Source organism: Wasmannia auropunctata, unplaced genomic scaffold (genome assembly GCF_000956235.1).
Source record: "Wasmannia auropunctata unplaced genomic scaffold, wasmannia.A_1.0 LD335200.1, whole genome shotgun sequence".
NCBI lineage: Eukaryota > Metazoa > Arthropoda > Insecta > Hymenoptera > Formicidae > Wasmannia > Wasmannia auropunctata.
The window spans coordinates 42325-57861 of NW_012027690.1; the positions used below are offsets into that span (position 1 = coordinate 42325).

Below are 15537 nucleotides of genomic sequence, written 5' to 3' on the forward strand. Positions count from 1 at the left end.
GAATTTTCGTTAGATATTTAATTGTACTTTTTGTTTGCTCTACGTTCTTTTATTTCTCTTATGTCTATTTCTACCAAGGTAGATTAACTTTAATCCAGATTTAACTTACTTTGTATCTTTTTCTACTTTTAAGAATTAGAACAAGATAGAAAAATAAACCGTGATTAAAGTTAATCTACAGTAGTAGAAGTGAACATTAAAAAAAAAAACAGTTCTCCCAATTTCTTTTTCACAGCGAGACGAAGCTCGAGACGCCTGAATTGACGGTGGAGGACACTTCCAGTGGAAATTGGTACAGCGATCCGGATGAGGATCGGCTGAACGACGATGTGTTCAGGCACAGCACCTACCGGCCGAATAGCAATCACAACTCCGTGTTGGAGTGCGTGAATCAGATCCTGCTGCAGGATATGGAGGAGGAGGAGAACATGGTGCTGTCGGTGCCGCGTCGATTCAAACATCGCGGCCGAATCGTGCGTTTTCAGCCGGCCAGGTTGTCCGACATCGAGTCGGTGGGTTCGGAGATGGAGAGGAAGAACTCCGAGGAGTCCGTCGCGGATAACAAGGACTCATCGAGGGAGGAAGAGACCGCGGAGAACGAGGCGAACGCGACCGAGGACGAGTTTGGCATGAGGATCGTACAAAAGGAGCCGGATGACGACGGTTCCAAGGACTCCAAGGCGATCCCGCTAGTCATCATTGAGCCCAAGATCGATGTCGAGGAGTCGAGGAAGATCCTGACGAAATCCCAGGTGAGCAATCCTCCGTTAAAGATGGAGAGAATCGAGGAGAAGACCTGCCTGCAGATGTCCGCGAGAGGGTTGACTATCGCCAAGAACCTGGATTACGAAGATATAGAGTCGCTGCCGGAGATAACAACGACGTCACCGACGCCGCCCAGGACGCCACCGGCGCTGCCGCCGAAGCCACAGTTTCGCAACAATACCTTGATCCTGAAGAAGATTCCTAGTCCGTCGTTCCTGATTGATGAAAAGAGGCAGCAGGATCCGGGAGGTGCGGATCCTGCAAAAAAAAGTATTCTTGGGCTGATATCCTCTTCGTCTTCGTCGTCAAAGGCGGCAAGGAGTCTGAATCTGGAGGAAGCGAAGAGTTCGGCCAGGAGCTCGGCGAGGGAAACGAAGGGTCGCGAAGAGGGTGGATTCTGGAAGAACAGATTCAACCACGTGCGCTCGTCCTTCCAGGTGAGGCAAAAGGAGCCGGATCAGGCGAAGGGCGCGGTACGAGTGACGAACATCGTTCGGCACTTCGAGGAGTTCAAGATCGGCGACCCCGAGGAACAACAGACGAAGGACAGAAATCGCCCAAAGGATCGCCACGCCGAACTCGAACACGTAAGATCTCTTATCGCAAGTGCGCAAAAAATATATATGTTTCGGAAAAACTATGTAATTCTAAAAATGACTTTTTTTCGTTCATTGCAGGAATTCGATATCCGACAGAACTTCGAAGAGTTCAATCTGGACGAGTGCGATCTGTCGGACGATCCCGATCGGCCTGAGGGTGACGGATCCGAGAGACTCAGTCACGCGGGACTCAGCAACGCCGGCCCGAATGAAAACAGCATTGCCAAAGACAACAACAATGTTCCTGCTGTCGGCAACGGTACCAGTAATAGCAACGGCAACGGTGAAATCGGCAGCAGTGGATACGATCACTTCCTGGAGGCGACCGGCCTCAGCAACAAGTCGATCCTCACGCCCTCGCGATTGCTGAGCAATCACAAGAGCATGCTGAAGCCGAAGGACGTGAAGTACAAGAGCAGGATCAAGGCCACGGCGGTGCTGGAGAGGCACGGGGTGCAGACTACTGCGGCCGGCAGTACGATGACGACGCACGTCAGGCACTGGACTGGACCGTTTGTCTGACGATTGGCCAGTTTCCTGCCGACTAAAAATCCCTTTCGCTCCGCCGTGTCGGCCGACAACTCGCCGATAAAGGCGAACTACAAAAGATTTTGATTCTTTAATTCGCTGACGATTAATTATATGAACATTTTTAGTCGCGCTGTGTATTCGTACGCAACAAAGCGTGACTTTCGTTCTTGACGTGCAAATGCGAATTTTATATACAGTATTGGCCGAGAAACAGGGAAAAATGAAGAATTCTTAATGAAGATACAAACAGAGAAACCTTGTTTCCTTAGTACGTTACGATGCTAATATGTGAGTAATTAACACACACATATATATATACACACATATAAATTACGTTATTTTTCATGTCTATAAAAGATACATGAGTCGCTAGATATTGAAGTTGCACTTTCAGTGATTAATTTATTTAATCCTTCCTCGGTAAGATGTTTATAAAATGTTGTTCTAACTATTCTTGCTGTGAAATTATTTATTAGTCTCTTTATATGGTACATATATACATATGTAAAAAAATATAACTTGTCTCGACTTTTGGTATATATATTTTAATTTATAAAATCGTTATCGAAAGAACTCTATATTATATTTCATTACCTTAGCCATTTTTAATCAATGATAAGATACGTGGTGGTTTCTTAACCGTCATCTTTTATTAAATTATTGTTTAACATACAAGTATCTATCTTAAATTACATTCACGTATACGTGTGCGGTCGAACGAAAACTTACGTAAGGTACGAATCTACATCGACAAACAGAACGGAGAGAACTCGAGCAGAAAGTTAAGACCGAACGTCATGTTTTCGTCGATACTAAAATTAGATTTTTTTTCTCACAATCAGTTATATATGTTCTACACAACTGTATATACTTTCAAACACAGAATTACAAATCGAGAGTACATACAGACAAAAAAGGATATTTTAATAATACTTTATTGCAGGTAAAGAAAGAAAGAAGCAGCACTTTGAAGGGAAAATTACATAATAAACGCATTCGAGTCTCTACATAGAATAAAAGGTTATTGCATAAAAAAAAGCACAAAGGGAACAATAAAATCAAATGGCTTTTTGTGTGGCGTACGTTGCACTCTCACCACGCATTTGGATTGCCGCGTTAAGCACTAAATGTGCGGCGAGAATGCTATAGTCTCAACAGTATTATGCAATTTGTTCACGTTGTTTAGAAGCGTAGATATGCGATATTAAGATACACGCAGAAGGTCTCGCGTTATGATACAATCCTGTGTACATAATATTTTACATATATAATCTCTACTTGTCTATCAAAAAATAACGCAAGTCTATAAAAATATGACAACGTTATCACCAGTATCAAAATTTAAATATGGGGCGTGGAAGAAGAAACGCGCGTTACATCGAATAGGTTCTTTTTATCTTCCTATTCCTTCTTATTAAACATTACACAATCCCCATTTTAAGCGTCATGCAGGCTTCATTCTCTCGCGGGTTAGTACAAATCACTCGATTCAGGCACTCCATTTACGCTTGTTGGCTAGTATTATATCGAATACGAACGAGTAACGAGCGGACAGAGATCGCTCGTGAACTCGAATTAGTTTTGGCAAGTCGTCATTCTTCAAGTTTCTCTTTCCGCACGAAAATCATAGAAGAACTGTAACAGAGGACGTTCGAATTGGTTTATTTATCGCAAAAAAATTCGTCAAAAAAGAAAAGGAAAAAAGAAAAGACCCGTACCTCTCTATCCAAGTCCTTCTGTGTCCACACTCTGATAACGGGAAGTTTGTTCTGTCGGGACGAGAAAAAGGTATCATTAAGTTGTAAAAGTAAATGCGTGTTAATTGCGCTTTCATTTGTACGAGCGCTTCAAAATTACTGTACTTACACTGGCAGAATCGGGATGATTAATTTTAAGACGGGAATTAAGCGCGAACGGAACCCCGTCGAGATCGGACGATCCCGGAAGTGTACCGTAAATGGGCGTGGATGTGACGGCCGATGGCGTGGACATGGGCGGCTGGGGCGCGGGCCTCGTGGGCCTGATTCTCGCGTTAGGACTCAAGATCTCGTAGTCCCGATCGCCGAGCTCGTCGTCCTTGTTAGCCGCACCGCCGATTCGCGGATAAATCCCATTGGCCGGTGGTTTTGGTGAGAACTTTGGTTTCGGGGGCCTCTCCGGGGCTGGCCTGTGGTAGGTTCCATTCGACGGATTCGGGGAAGGGCTCTGCAGCAAGCTGGAAGTATATCATAAAATAACGTTTATTTATAGCGTTTACACGCTTATATTAAATCGATACTCCGCGGCTCGATGTGCTGAAACTTACTCTATATTAACGTACGGCTGCGAATCCGAATTCGCATTTGTGATATCTACCGTCTTGTAGCACACGCGAACACCATTTATGATACTGAAAGAATAAAAAGATAAGATATAATACCATGTCGCGATCGAAATGTCGCATCGAAACCTTTAGCACTCCTGCACGTGTATTCCCAGCAAACAATAAAAATTCCGTACTTATCTATATTTATACTTATATAAATCATTGCGTTGTTTGTCGTCGCGTTAATTTTTCATCGAGTTAAAAATACAGACGCGGGTTTCGGAGCCAATTTAAAAGCCGGTCTAATTAAAAAGTGCGCGAAGTTAAATCGCCGTACGTACCCAGCGGCGGAAAATCCGATAGGAGCGAGTTTCGAGTCCTTGTGGATTATCCTGCTGCATATTATTATATCCGTGACCGCTCTCTCGCACAGATCCTTATGCCTAATTTTGTAGCACACCTGTTTCTTCCGCCACGCCTTCTGCCCTGCAACACGTTCACAACGCGACATCGTTTACAAAGATTTGCAGATTTATTCATGCCGCGGACGCGCTGCAGCAGGCATTGCCGTCTCGGAATAGAGAGAGAGAGAGAGAGACTCACTCGAGTCCACGGTGTACGAGATCATGCTGTATCCTTCCGGCGGAGTGTCCCGCTCGTTAATCACTACGATATCCTCGACTACGCAGTCGGGCTGGCCCTCGGTCTTCGAGAAGCAGATATATCTGCCCTTCTTCTTGATGAACAGTCCGCTCTCCCTCCACAGATCGGCGTCGGTGTCCTGATCGTAAGTTCTCGATACCTTAACGAGATGCATACCGATTACCATTCTGACCACCACCGCGACGAGAGAAGAGAGTTATTATAAATAAAATTCAATTGAATTAATGTCAACGTCGTCCGCGTACCACTGTAAAGTTCGGTGGACACTTGTCTAAGTCTTCTACAACGCTAATGGCAGTTATTGGTCTGTCGTCCGGCAGTACGGCTGACACCTGATGGACCAACATCTTGCAGCTCTTCTTGGACATCGCTACGATCCCGGATACCTGATAATAATTAATTCGTTCCCCCGATTAGACGACGCAGATTTTTTTTGTCCGACGCGTAACGGGAACGCCCGAGAATCGAGCGAGTCTATTTTTGCAAGTATTAAGTTAATCACAAGTATTAAATGTACTATAATTCTATTAAAAAGTAAGCAAACTTATTAAAATACTAAACACTGCGAATACGTTTGCGTACTGCTGAACATCGCACCTCCTGTCTATAAATACATCGCGAGTAAGTCGCACAAAAGAAACAGAAGGTGATTACAAGAGGCGATTACCGTTTGTCACATTATAACGAGTGGTCATTGTCGGTCATGTCGCGGGGATTCATGCGCGATCGAGTATTTGTTGAACGCGAGATTAGATACGACCGAGGCTTATCGTCCGCGATCAGCGGACGGGGGATGATAAGCGGGGCGATCGAAAGTCGGAAAAACGCGGGGGCGGCGGCGACGCGGGGGCGGCGGCGCACGAACGCGTTGCAAACCCCGACGGATGATCGCAAAAACGACCGATCGTTCCAAAAATATCTATGCCATCAACGTGACCGACATTCTCCGCTCAACGAGTTTTCCGAGGCGCGATGCGCGATCGACTATGAAACGCTCCTCCGTCGTTTGATCCGACGCGACTCGACGTAAGCGACCCGATCGAATATCCCTCCCGAGTGCGATGCACCCTCGGGATCATCGACTCGACTGCAGCATGTCTCCGGCGGGATAACGTAGTTCCGAAGTACGTATTCTCGAACACGTTTTTTTTTTTTTTATCGAATCGGTTTCTATTTTCGAGACAGGCTCGCGACGATCCGTTAAACGGAATATACATGCATCTCCGCGCGTTATCGGTTCCGCGATGTTATCGCGTTAATTGGCGCGAATAGTAATTATAGTACTCTCTCGAAGTCCGAGAGCTTACGAAACGTTCGAGAGATTGCGTCAAAGAGATTCATTCATCCTCCGAGAACCTGTTAACTGCAGACGGGGTCGTTCCGCAGTAGCGTTACAGGAGGAGAGCAGCGATACACTTGCAGCGAGTATCGCTGATTGACAGCGGGCGGGGTTAAAGTTGCAGTCGAGTGGTAATGCGAAACGCGGCGAAGGAAAAAAGAAGGAGCGCGTAAAGTGGAACGTGCGCGGCGTGCGTTCGTGGAGGAATGTGTCCATGTCGCATTAGCAATCGCGTACATTCAGCGGGCGGTCTCTTGTAAGACGCGTGACTAACAATAGGTCACACGATCGCTCTCCCGAGCTGAAACCGTTCTCTCTTCCCGTCGGAAGAGAGTTTCATCACGGGGGAATTCCGAGTGATTCCGCGAGCAGGTCGAGGAGGCTCGATCTCTCGCGCGTACTGTCCGGTCGTCGTGGGTCGTCGGCGCTCATTGTTGTGCTCAGCTGGCTCGACCTCTCGAAATTGGACCGGCGACGTACGGGACCCGCCGATGTCGGGTCGTAGCTAGATGACTTTCACGAGCCGTCTCCCGGCAAATGTTATAAGAGACGCGCACCCCGAGAATCGGCGTCATTGGAAAACACGCGCACGTAGAAACACTCCGCACTCCGCACTCGGGAACGTGGAGGTCGTGATGTCGCAATGAACAGACGAAAAGAAAGAGAAAAGGGGGGAAAAAACACGAGATCGGCCTTGCGGAACGATGACAATCGGAAAACTCGCATATAACTAATCCCCCCCCCTCCCCCCCAGCTGTTAGAATATCCGCGAATTGTTCGAAGGCGAGGCTGTTGCTCGTGCACAAAGGATTCTCCCGTCGTCGAATGAGAGAGCTACGGAACTAAATTCAGATGACTGATATATGCGCGTGTTTACGGTACCTGCAGTTAAAGAGACCGCGAGCTTATAAGATCGCAGTGCGTCAAGCGATAATAGCGATAGCGGGCGATATCGTGCTGCAGCAGCAGATAAATAATAGACATTGGAGCGCGACGCGACGCGGGGAGGAGCGCGCGAAGGGAACCCGTGGGGAACCGGCGTCGCACGTTCAAGGACGTGCTCGAGGAAGAGGGAGGTCGATACGGACGGACCGTGTGCGACGCGACCCGTGCGTGGAGATGATGCTGCCTCCCTCTTGTCCCCCCCTCGCGTTCCTGGATTATATTAGACGTGTCATCGGCCGCGCGCGCGGAGGCGACGTCGCCTCTAGAGTCGGCGCTCGATAGGGGCTGACCTTTTCACGCGGCGCCGCGCTGCAACGTCGTTATCCACGCGAAGTTCCCTCCGTCTCCTCTTCCGCTTCTTCGTCTTCGTCTTCCTCTTCCTCCGCTGCCGCCGCCGCCGCCGCCTCGTCTTCCTCACACGATCGTGCACTCCGCGCTGACACAGCGACGACGACGACACGACGCGAATGCGCGGCTCCTGACACCGGCGCTCATATTTCGGAGCGAAAGACGAGACGGGATGACGTCAATCGTATGTACGACGGACCGCACCGTACCGCTCACCGTCATCTGACGACGCGCCTTGCGAAACTGCCCGAAAACGCTCCGAGCGTTGACGAGGCCACCGAACTCCGCTCCGCGCTCCGTGACAGACGACAGAGTCCGCGCTCGGTGTGGTGCGCGTCGCGCCTCGACGCGCATGCGTCCCACGTGCCTCTGTCATGAAGTAACGAAGTAATCGATGGGAATGCGAGATGCGTTTTCTGACCGCGGATCGGGAAGGGCTGAGAGATAGCCAACCTGATTGGTCGCGCCATATCGTTTCTCCCTTGGACAGAACGGTACGGAAGCGATAATTGGGAGTAATTTCGATCAAATTCAAATTGACTTTATAGACACTCATACTTGAAATTGATTGCGACATTCTAAAAATTGATCTCTCTGTTAAAATCAGTTAATGACCTTTATAGTAGAGTGAAAGACATAAAAATGTCTTACATAAAAGACTTACATAACTAATTAATATGTTAATTTATTCACTTCTGAGATTATAAATTTAAATATATATATAATTATAATTTATGCTCGCGCATTTATTGAATAGTAAATGCGGACCTTGCATAATTTTTTATATATAAATATATACCGATAAATATGTATAGATATGATAATAAAGACCGAGACTGGGGTTCAAGGGTCGATCGTGTTATCAATCATTATACAGGGTGTCCCCGTATAAGGGGTGGCCACTTACCCTGTATATCGGTACTATTACATCATTTTATCTATATTTTTTACATTTTATAATTGTAAAACACCCGAACGCAGCCCGAGCTAATCCCGTGGCAACAATATTTAAAAACAAAACTAAATAAAAAAATATTTAACTCTTTTTAATATCTTCCTCCCTTTTATTTTTCTCAATATTTTCTTAAGAAGAGAGAATTTCTTATTGCTATTTTTATCATTTCCTTTCTGTTTCCACGAGGAACTCAAATTTTCCTCGTCACGATAAAAATATGTATGCACACATACAAACACAGCTGACTGCGGAGGCCTGATAGCTATATCTGTTAGGCGCCTGCTCTTACTGCGCATGTACGGGGATCAGTTGTAGTCAAGGCTCCGGCTGCTCCGGCCGGTAGTGGGCAAAAGCTGCAGATTGACACTTTGCACTTATACCCGGCTACCGCAATTGCTTGTCGCGTATTTATTTTTCACATTTCTGACTGATCGGAGCAGTTATCTCATTCGCGCCTAGCACTCCGGAAGAGAGATATTGCCACTCAGTACGACATGACGGACGCCAATAAGCCTGATGCTTTTTATTACTCTATGAGCGGCAACAGAGAGGAGGATGAGGTTAGTCTCCACCGTGATAATCTTTTTTTTTTTTTTCATTCTTATCAAAAAGCGGGACGTGCGTGCGCTTATGACGCGCGTCACATTTAAGAAGGTGGTTTTATTGCTCAACGCCAACTAGATAGTGTGACATTGTCACGTATAAATGTCACACAATCGCATATGTACAATCTATGCAAAATATTTTTATTGAATTACGCTTGTTTTTATTAAATTATTAGTAATATGGAGGGACTAATTTTTGACTGGAACTTGCTCGATAAAACCACCTTAATGATACTGTATAATTATACATACGTCTTTTACTGTCTGAAAAAAAGGAAAATACGCTGTCAATATACAAATGTGTTATTTTGTATTTTATATAATATAATCGATCAAAATTTTCCAATGTATATTGAACGTAAATTTATATAACGATCGGCCAGTAGATGACAAATAAAAATCGCACGTTCTTGACAGCTGACGCAACATTGGCCGGTATTTATATATACTACGATCTCGAGACAGTCATTATTTTATATATGGTTGAATAATTGCAGAATGAAAACTTAAGATATATATTGATTATCATGTAATTGATGATGACGATCTCGAATGATTTGAATATAAAATCGGAGTATAGATAAATACCGGCCGTTGAATGCATTTCGAAGTGTACTAACAATGCCGGGAAATTGGCACATTTCACGCGTGATGTGAAGTACAAATTTTTCGATGCCGTCAATACATTTCGCAATGCGTCAATTGAAGGACAGAGATATGCGAGAGATCAGAGCTCTCTTTCTCTCTCTCTCGATTTGCGTCACACAAGACGCTAATTAATTACGGAATAAATTAATGGTCAATGAATGTTGTTTTTAAAAATTTAAATTTTAAAAGTTCGAAATTCCGAATTCTTGAAATCGTAATTCTTAGAAATTACGAAAATTATCATTAGAATTTTAAATAGTGCAATCTCTTTAATTGCTTGTTCTTCTGATATTATGTCGATTTTTAATTTAGATATGAAATTTAGAAACTTCTCTTGCAGAAATTATTGGAACCGATCAGGTATATTCTTCAAGTACCCGGGAAACAAATAAGAGCAAAATTAGCAAAGGCTTTTAACTACTGGTTAAGAATATCAGACGAAAGACTCCAAGCGATCGATGATATAGTAAATATGCTCCACAATTCGAGCATTCTGTAAGTTTGCGTTTTGTTATGTTGTACATAATAATAATATTTCTGTTTTGCGACTCTTTCTAATTGCATATGTTTTTGATTATCTGAATCTTAAATTCAGTTTTTTGTAATATAATTGCGATTTGTTAAATGAAATTTTAATTCAGACAGAAATATTCTCTTTGCACATTTTTTAAATAAATACTCAACATATAAAATTTTGGTATGCAAAATTGTATTTGCAATTCACATTATACCTTACTTTCTTTTAACCGATAGTGTAATTTTTTAAATATTATTATTATAAAATTTAGAAAATTTACTTATTTTATTTATATTAAGATTTTTATTATAATTATAGAGGAGGTCGCAAAGATCAGGACTAAACTTGCATAATGTATTAATGAGAACATGTGAAAAAGTTGTATTATTCTAATTTAATTGTAAGATACAATTTTAAATATTTAAAAATATAATCTATATTTTACCTAAAAATTCTCATAATAGTTTAAAAATATTATAATATCTGAATTCACCTAAATTTATGTCTTTTTTCAAGGCATAAATAAATTTAGTGCAAATTTAAATGTTCTAAGTATCGTTTAATTAAATTGAATTTATTTAAATTGAATAAGTATTTTTATCAGAATTAATTACGAATTTTTTTATTTTCGCAGAATTGATGATATTCAAGACAATTCTATTTTACGAAGAGGCATTCCTGTTGCACACTTAGTTTATGGAATTGCTAGTTCATTAAGTGCTGCAAATTACGTATTATTTATTGCTTTGGAAAGAGTTGTTAATTTACAACATCCAGCGGTAAGTAATTATATGAAGATTGCATTAATTTTTTACGGAAATTATTTCAAATCTTTTTATGAATTTTTTATCAACTTTAGTATATTGCAACACATAAATTAAAATTTGTTATGAACTTTTTATAAACTTTTATTGTCTCTGTTTTATAGCACATTTGATATAAGAATTAAGTAAATTTAGATTCTTCAAGAGTGCTATTGTTTTTTAAGTCTCGGCATTTCTTGCTATTATTTTTAATAGTCTCCAATTTACGTAAAGATTAATAAAACACAAAAGACATACATGTATTAATATTATTTTATAAAAAAGCATTTTTGAGAATTTTGAGAATTGAGCTAGAAATGCCACTATAATTGTTCCATCTCCTTGTGCTGTTTTTTTAATTATCTTTCTTAATATAAAATAATGATATAGGATATTTAATATGATTATGAATTGTTTCGATAAATAACGATATAGAGATATTTTTAGAGAACTCTAAAAGTCTCTAATGTTAATAAACGCGCTGTCTATTGCACGCGCTATTTCTTTGTTTTATCAAATTTCAGTTTTATTTTTCTTTTCTTGTTCTTCGTCATTATTCGTTTCGATTGCTGAAGATAAAAAACTGATACATATGCAATTTGCAACGCCAGATATTGCAAAAAAACATGTAAGAAACTGCGCATTACAATGATATCGTCGTTTAAATGAATACGTACAAAATACATGTATTATAAATACACATAAATTAAAAATTAAGAAATATCTAATATAATATTTTTTTGTTATCAGGCAACGAAGGTATATATGGAACAATTATTAGAACTTCACAGAGGTCAGGGAATGGATATTTTTTGGAGGGATAATTTTATCTGTCCAACTGAGGAAGATTACAAGACGATGACAATAAGAAGTAATTGCTAAATATTTATATAAAATCCTTTCTCTTTCATATATATTGAAAAGTCATGTTTTGTGTAAAAAAAAACATTAATATCGAAATCTATGAAATAATATAAAAATCGAGATCGCGAAAATTCAAACAAGTTTAGAAACGTCATGCGATCTGAATTGGATCTTGATGCTTAATAATAATATTTTTGTGTAAATCTTACAATCTCCAGTTCAGGTAAAACTGCATGCCGAATATTTTGTTAGACTTAAAGTAACTCCAAACTGAATCCGGACTACGTAATATCGCATAAATTAAATCGAGCAATTTAATAATTTTTAATGCTAATGAGCATCTTATAAAATCCTGTAGAAAAACTTGATGCGAAAAATATCCTGGCTGAGGTAATATTTTTCGCAATAGTCTGAATTCACCTTGGAGCTGTTTCAGGTGTGACATAATATTTGACGCGCAGTTTATCTGAACTAGAAATTGCAAGATTCACACAAAAATATTATTATTACCACCAAGATTCGCTTCTAATCTTATGTGGAAAATAATTTGAACTTTAATTAATTTTGCAGAGACTGGTGGGCTCTTTAACTTAGCGGTAAGATTGATGAAATTGTTTTCAACTTATGAAGAAGACTTTTCATCATTAATAGCTACTTTAGGATTGTACTTTCAAATACGTGACGATTATTGCAACTTGTGCCTCGGTGAAGTAAGTAAGCGATAACGTTTGATTTTAAAATGAAACAAATTTAAATTAACCAAATTTCTTTTTGTCACAGTACACCGAGAATAAAAGTTACTGCGAGGATTTAACCGAAGGGAAATTCAGCTTTCCGATTATTCATGCGCTTAAAAGCAATCCCGACGATAGGCAAATAATAAGTATCCTTTATTAAATGTTATTTATATTTAGTAAAAAATATTGTACAATTAATATAATTTTTTTTCCACCAATTGCTCCACGTACTTTATATTCGAAATTTTTATATTACAATTTATTGAATTTATATATTTCTTTAATAACGCTTGATAAAGATATTCTAAGACAACGGACGAAGGATATCGAGGTGAAGCGTCATTGTATTAAATTATTAGAGAGATTCGGATCCTTTAAATACACGAGAAATGTACTTGAGGAACTGGATTCAACTGCGAGGACTGAAATTGAACGATTAGGTGGCAATCCACTCTTGGTGAAGATTTTGGACGAACTTAAGAATTGGGATACCAAAGATGCGCCTAAGGATCTCTTAACTGGAACGTTTTAAATTTATGATTATTTATTTTTTGTAAAAACGGTGAGTGTAGCATTATGCATGCTTTTTTGTAATTATATAAGATAATTATATTAATGATGCAAGAGAACAGCAAAGGGATGATCACACAGTTATATAAAAATAATTTTTTTTAGGGGACCTAAATAAACAAAGTGTTTTCCTATCAACTTAAATTTTGTTTCGCTGAAAACGAAACCGGCGGCAAAATTGGTATATCAGGTTTTCGAGAAAATTGAAATTAAATGTGCCAGAATTGGCGTGTTGGCCATATTTACCATTTTCTGTGGTCACAATACATTTTTTTAATTATATTTACGCCACTATGAAGTACTATCTTTTACCTATAATATGAGAATTTATATTTATTACTTTATGATTATTATTTTAATTTTTCACCGAGTCATGAAGGTTTTAATTCCTCTGCAGTGTAGCTATAAAAATGAGCGTTCTGTCCCATTTTTGTGTAAAAAGAAATTTTTTAGATGTCATAATTTTATTGTTAAGATAATTAAAATTGCTAAATCTAAATATGATATTAGAATTTTAAAATTAAAAATCACGGATCCGATATGGCCGAAATTGCAAAGTAGATGGATTTTTAAGAAAATGTATACCTTAATGTTTTTGAGGCTGCTAAATACAAATATGATAAAATTTTGTTATTGAAAATGACAGATTGAATAATATTTTATTTATGGAGTATGGAGGCTTGTGCCTACGATTTGCTTATTAATTTATAATTTTCAGAGCTTACTACGTGCAGATTGTAGTGCAATTTTGAATTTCTTTGAGATGCTTTTTTAAAGTCCGCTTGCCAATTTATAGGTAAAAGATGGCATTTTAAAATGGCATAAATAAAATTGAAAAAAAATTTATTTTAACCGCAAAAAAATAAATGTAGCCAAAAATCAATTTTGGCACATTTAATCTCAATTTTCTTGAAAATTTAATGTGATAGGCAAATTTCGTCCCCAGATTCGTTTTCAGCGATTAAGAGTCAATCAAAAACACTTGTTTATTCAGATCCCAAAAAAATGTTGAATTGTGTTATACAAAAAAGAATAACGCATAGAAAAATGTATCAAAAATATATATAATATAATCAAGTTTTTTAAATGTATTTTTTAGAAGAGATAATGTATAGAAAAATGTATCAAAAATATATATAATATAATCAAGTTTTTTAAATGTATTTTTTAGAAGAGATAATGTATAGAAAAATGTATCAAAAATGTATAATAAAATTTTTTCACGGGACTTTGTTAAAAGAATTTTATTTCAAAAGTGAAAAATTATAAAATTTTATTTCATTTTGATTTGAAGGCAAGCCCCTAAAATTAGGTTCCAAGATAAAAATGTATAAATTTATAAATTTTGACAGTACATTTCGTTTAATTGTGTAAGAATTTGATTTAGGAATAACAATTAGGAATTACGTAAGTATAACTTGGCTTTTTATCCGCGTATTCTTTTAAAAATATCGCGATCTGATTATTTTTCAATGTTGATATAATGTTGTGGGGCTAAATATCCTATCTAAAAAATATGTAAAATTCAACATTTAATCAAATATTCGCCATCAGTAAATCAACATGATGCTGTCAACATTGTTATGGGTCCACTGTTATTTCGAAACATTGGGCCAACCTATAAACACTACAGAGCAATCGATCATATAGACTCACAATCAATATTAGATCAATGTTTATGTGCTGCATGCGCGGCTTAACTCACGAACAAAATGCGTGATGCGTATATGCATGATAATGTTAATATCTGATGCCACAGTTTAATATCTACCTGTCGATGTCCTCGATTCATCTACTCTTGGTGAACTAAAGCCTTTTATTCAAGCGCATATGCATATATTTTGTATATATATACATACTGGGGGTGTCTTATGGGAGAAGTTGTTGAAATTAATCAGCTGTCAATTTTAAATACACATAGGAAATAAGAAAAACAAATCTATTAATAAAAGACGTTTATCATCATTTTATTCACGTAGCATATTATAAAGTAAAGACGATCAGAAGTATTTTTACTATTTAATAAATGTTAATAAAAATGTGTCACGTTTCGGAAATTAAAAAGAACTTTACCATATTAATTTAATATCTCTTTTGACAATCTTTCGTCTAGGTATATATATTTAAAGTATATATTTAATATATATATTAAAAATGGCAATATTTGACATTTTTATAAATTTATTAAATGATAAAAATACTTTCGATCGTCTTTATTTTATATGTGAATAAAACTGTTAAATTTTCTTTATTGCAAGATATTTTATTTTTCCTATTCCCTAAGTATATGCGCTTTTCAAAATGACGGCTGATAATTTTCAGCTTCTCGATCACGTAGAAATG

The 15537-nt window shown here is 38.8% G+C and overlaps 3 protein-coding genes across 7 annotated transcripts in view; 2 read left to right on the forward strand and 1 right to left on the reverse strand.

The window, feature by feature from the left end:
• LOC105457593 overlaps window positions 1–2271 on the forward strand; it is a 35930-nt gene extending 33659 nt beyond the window's left edge. For all 4 annotated transcript variants that reach the window (XM_011702351.1, XM_011702350.1, XM_011702352.1 and 1 more), the window contains exons 4-5: window positions 236–1352; window positions 1443–2271. In XM_011702351.1, coding sequence (XP_011700653.1) covers window positions 236–1352; window positions 1443–1886 — 1561 coding nt within the window. In that variant the 3' untranslated portion in view covers window positions 1887–2271. The remainder of the gene's footprint in view (window positions 1–235; window positions 1353–1442) is intronic.
• Window positions 2272–2522: 251 nt separating this feature from the next.
• LOC105457595 (multivesicular body subunit 12B) lies at window positions 2523–7521 on the reverse strand. 2 transcript variants are annotated; one of them, XM_011702359.1, is made up of 8 exons: window positions 7438–7521; window positions 5109–5249; window positions 4804–5002; window positions 4542–4686; window positions 4201–4284; window positions 3762–4110; window positions 3614–3664; window positions 2523–3530 (listed from the first exon to the last, which is right to left on the reverse strand). In XM_011702359.1, exons 2-8 carry the CDS (start codon window positions 5229–5231, stop codon window positions 3495–3497), a joined length of 987 nt encoding a protein of 328 aa, XP_011700661.1. In that variant the 5' UTR covers window positions 5232–5249; window positions 7438–7521; the 3' UTR covers window positions 2523–3494. The 2 variants fall into 2 exon arrangements, with proteins under 2 accessions (XP_011700661.1, XP_011700662.1); XM_011702360.1 differs by lacking the exon at window positions 7438–7521 and adding an exon at window positions 7085–7116.
• Window positions 7522–8744: 1223 nt separating this feature from the next.
• On the forward strand, window positions 8745–14200 carry LOC105457596 (geranylgeranyl pyrophosphate synthase). The gene is made up of 7 exons (XM_011702361.1): window positions 8745–9010; window positions 10044–10198; window positions 10855–10999; window positions 11774–11894; window positions 12458–12597; window positions 12668–12770; window positions 12924–14200. The coding sequence occupies exons 1-7, from the start codon at window positions 8945–8947 to the stop codon at window positions 13154–13156; spliced, it is 963 nt and encodes a 320-aa protein (XP_011700663.1). The 5' UTR covers window positions 8745–8944; the 3' UTR covers window positions 13157–14200.
• Window positions 14201–15537: the final 1337 nt, after the last annotated feature.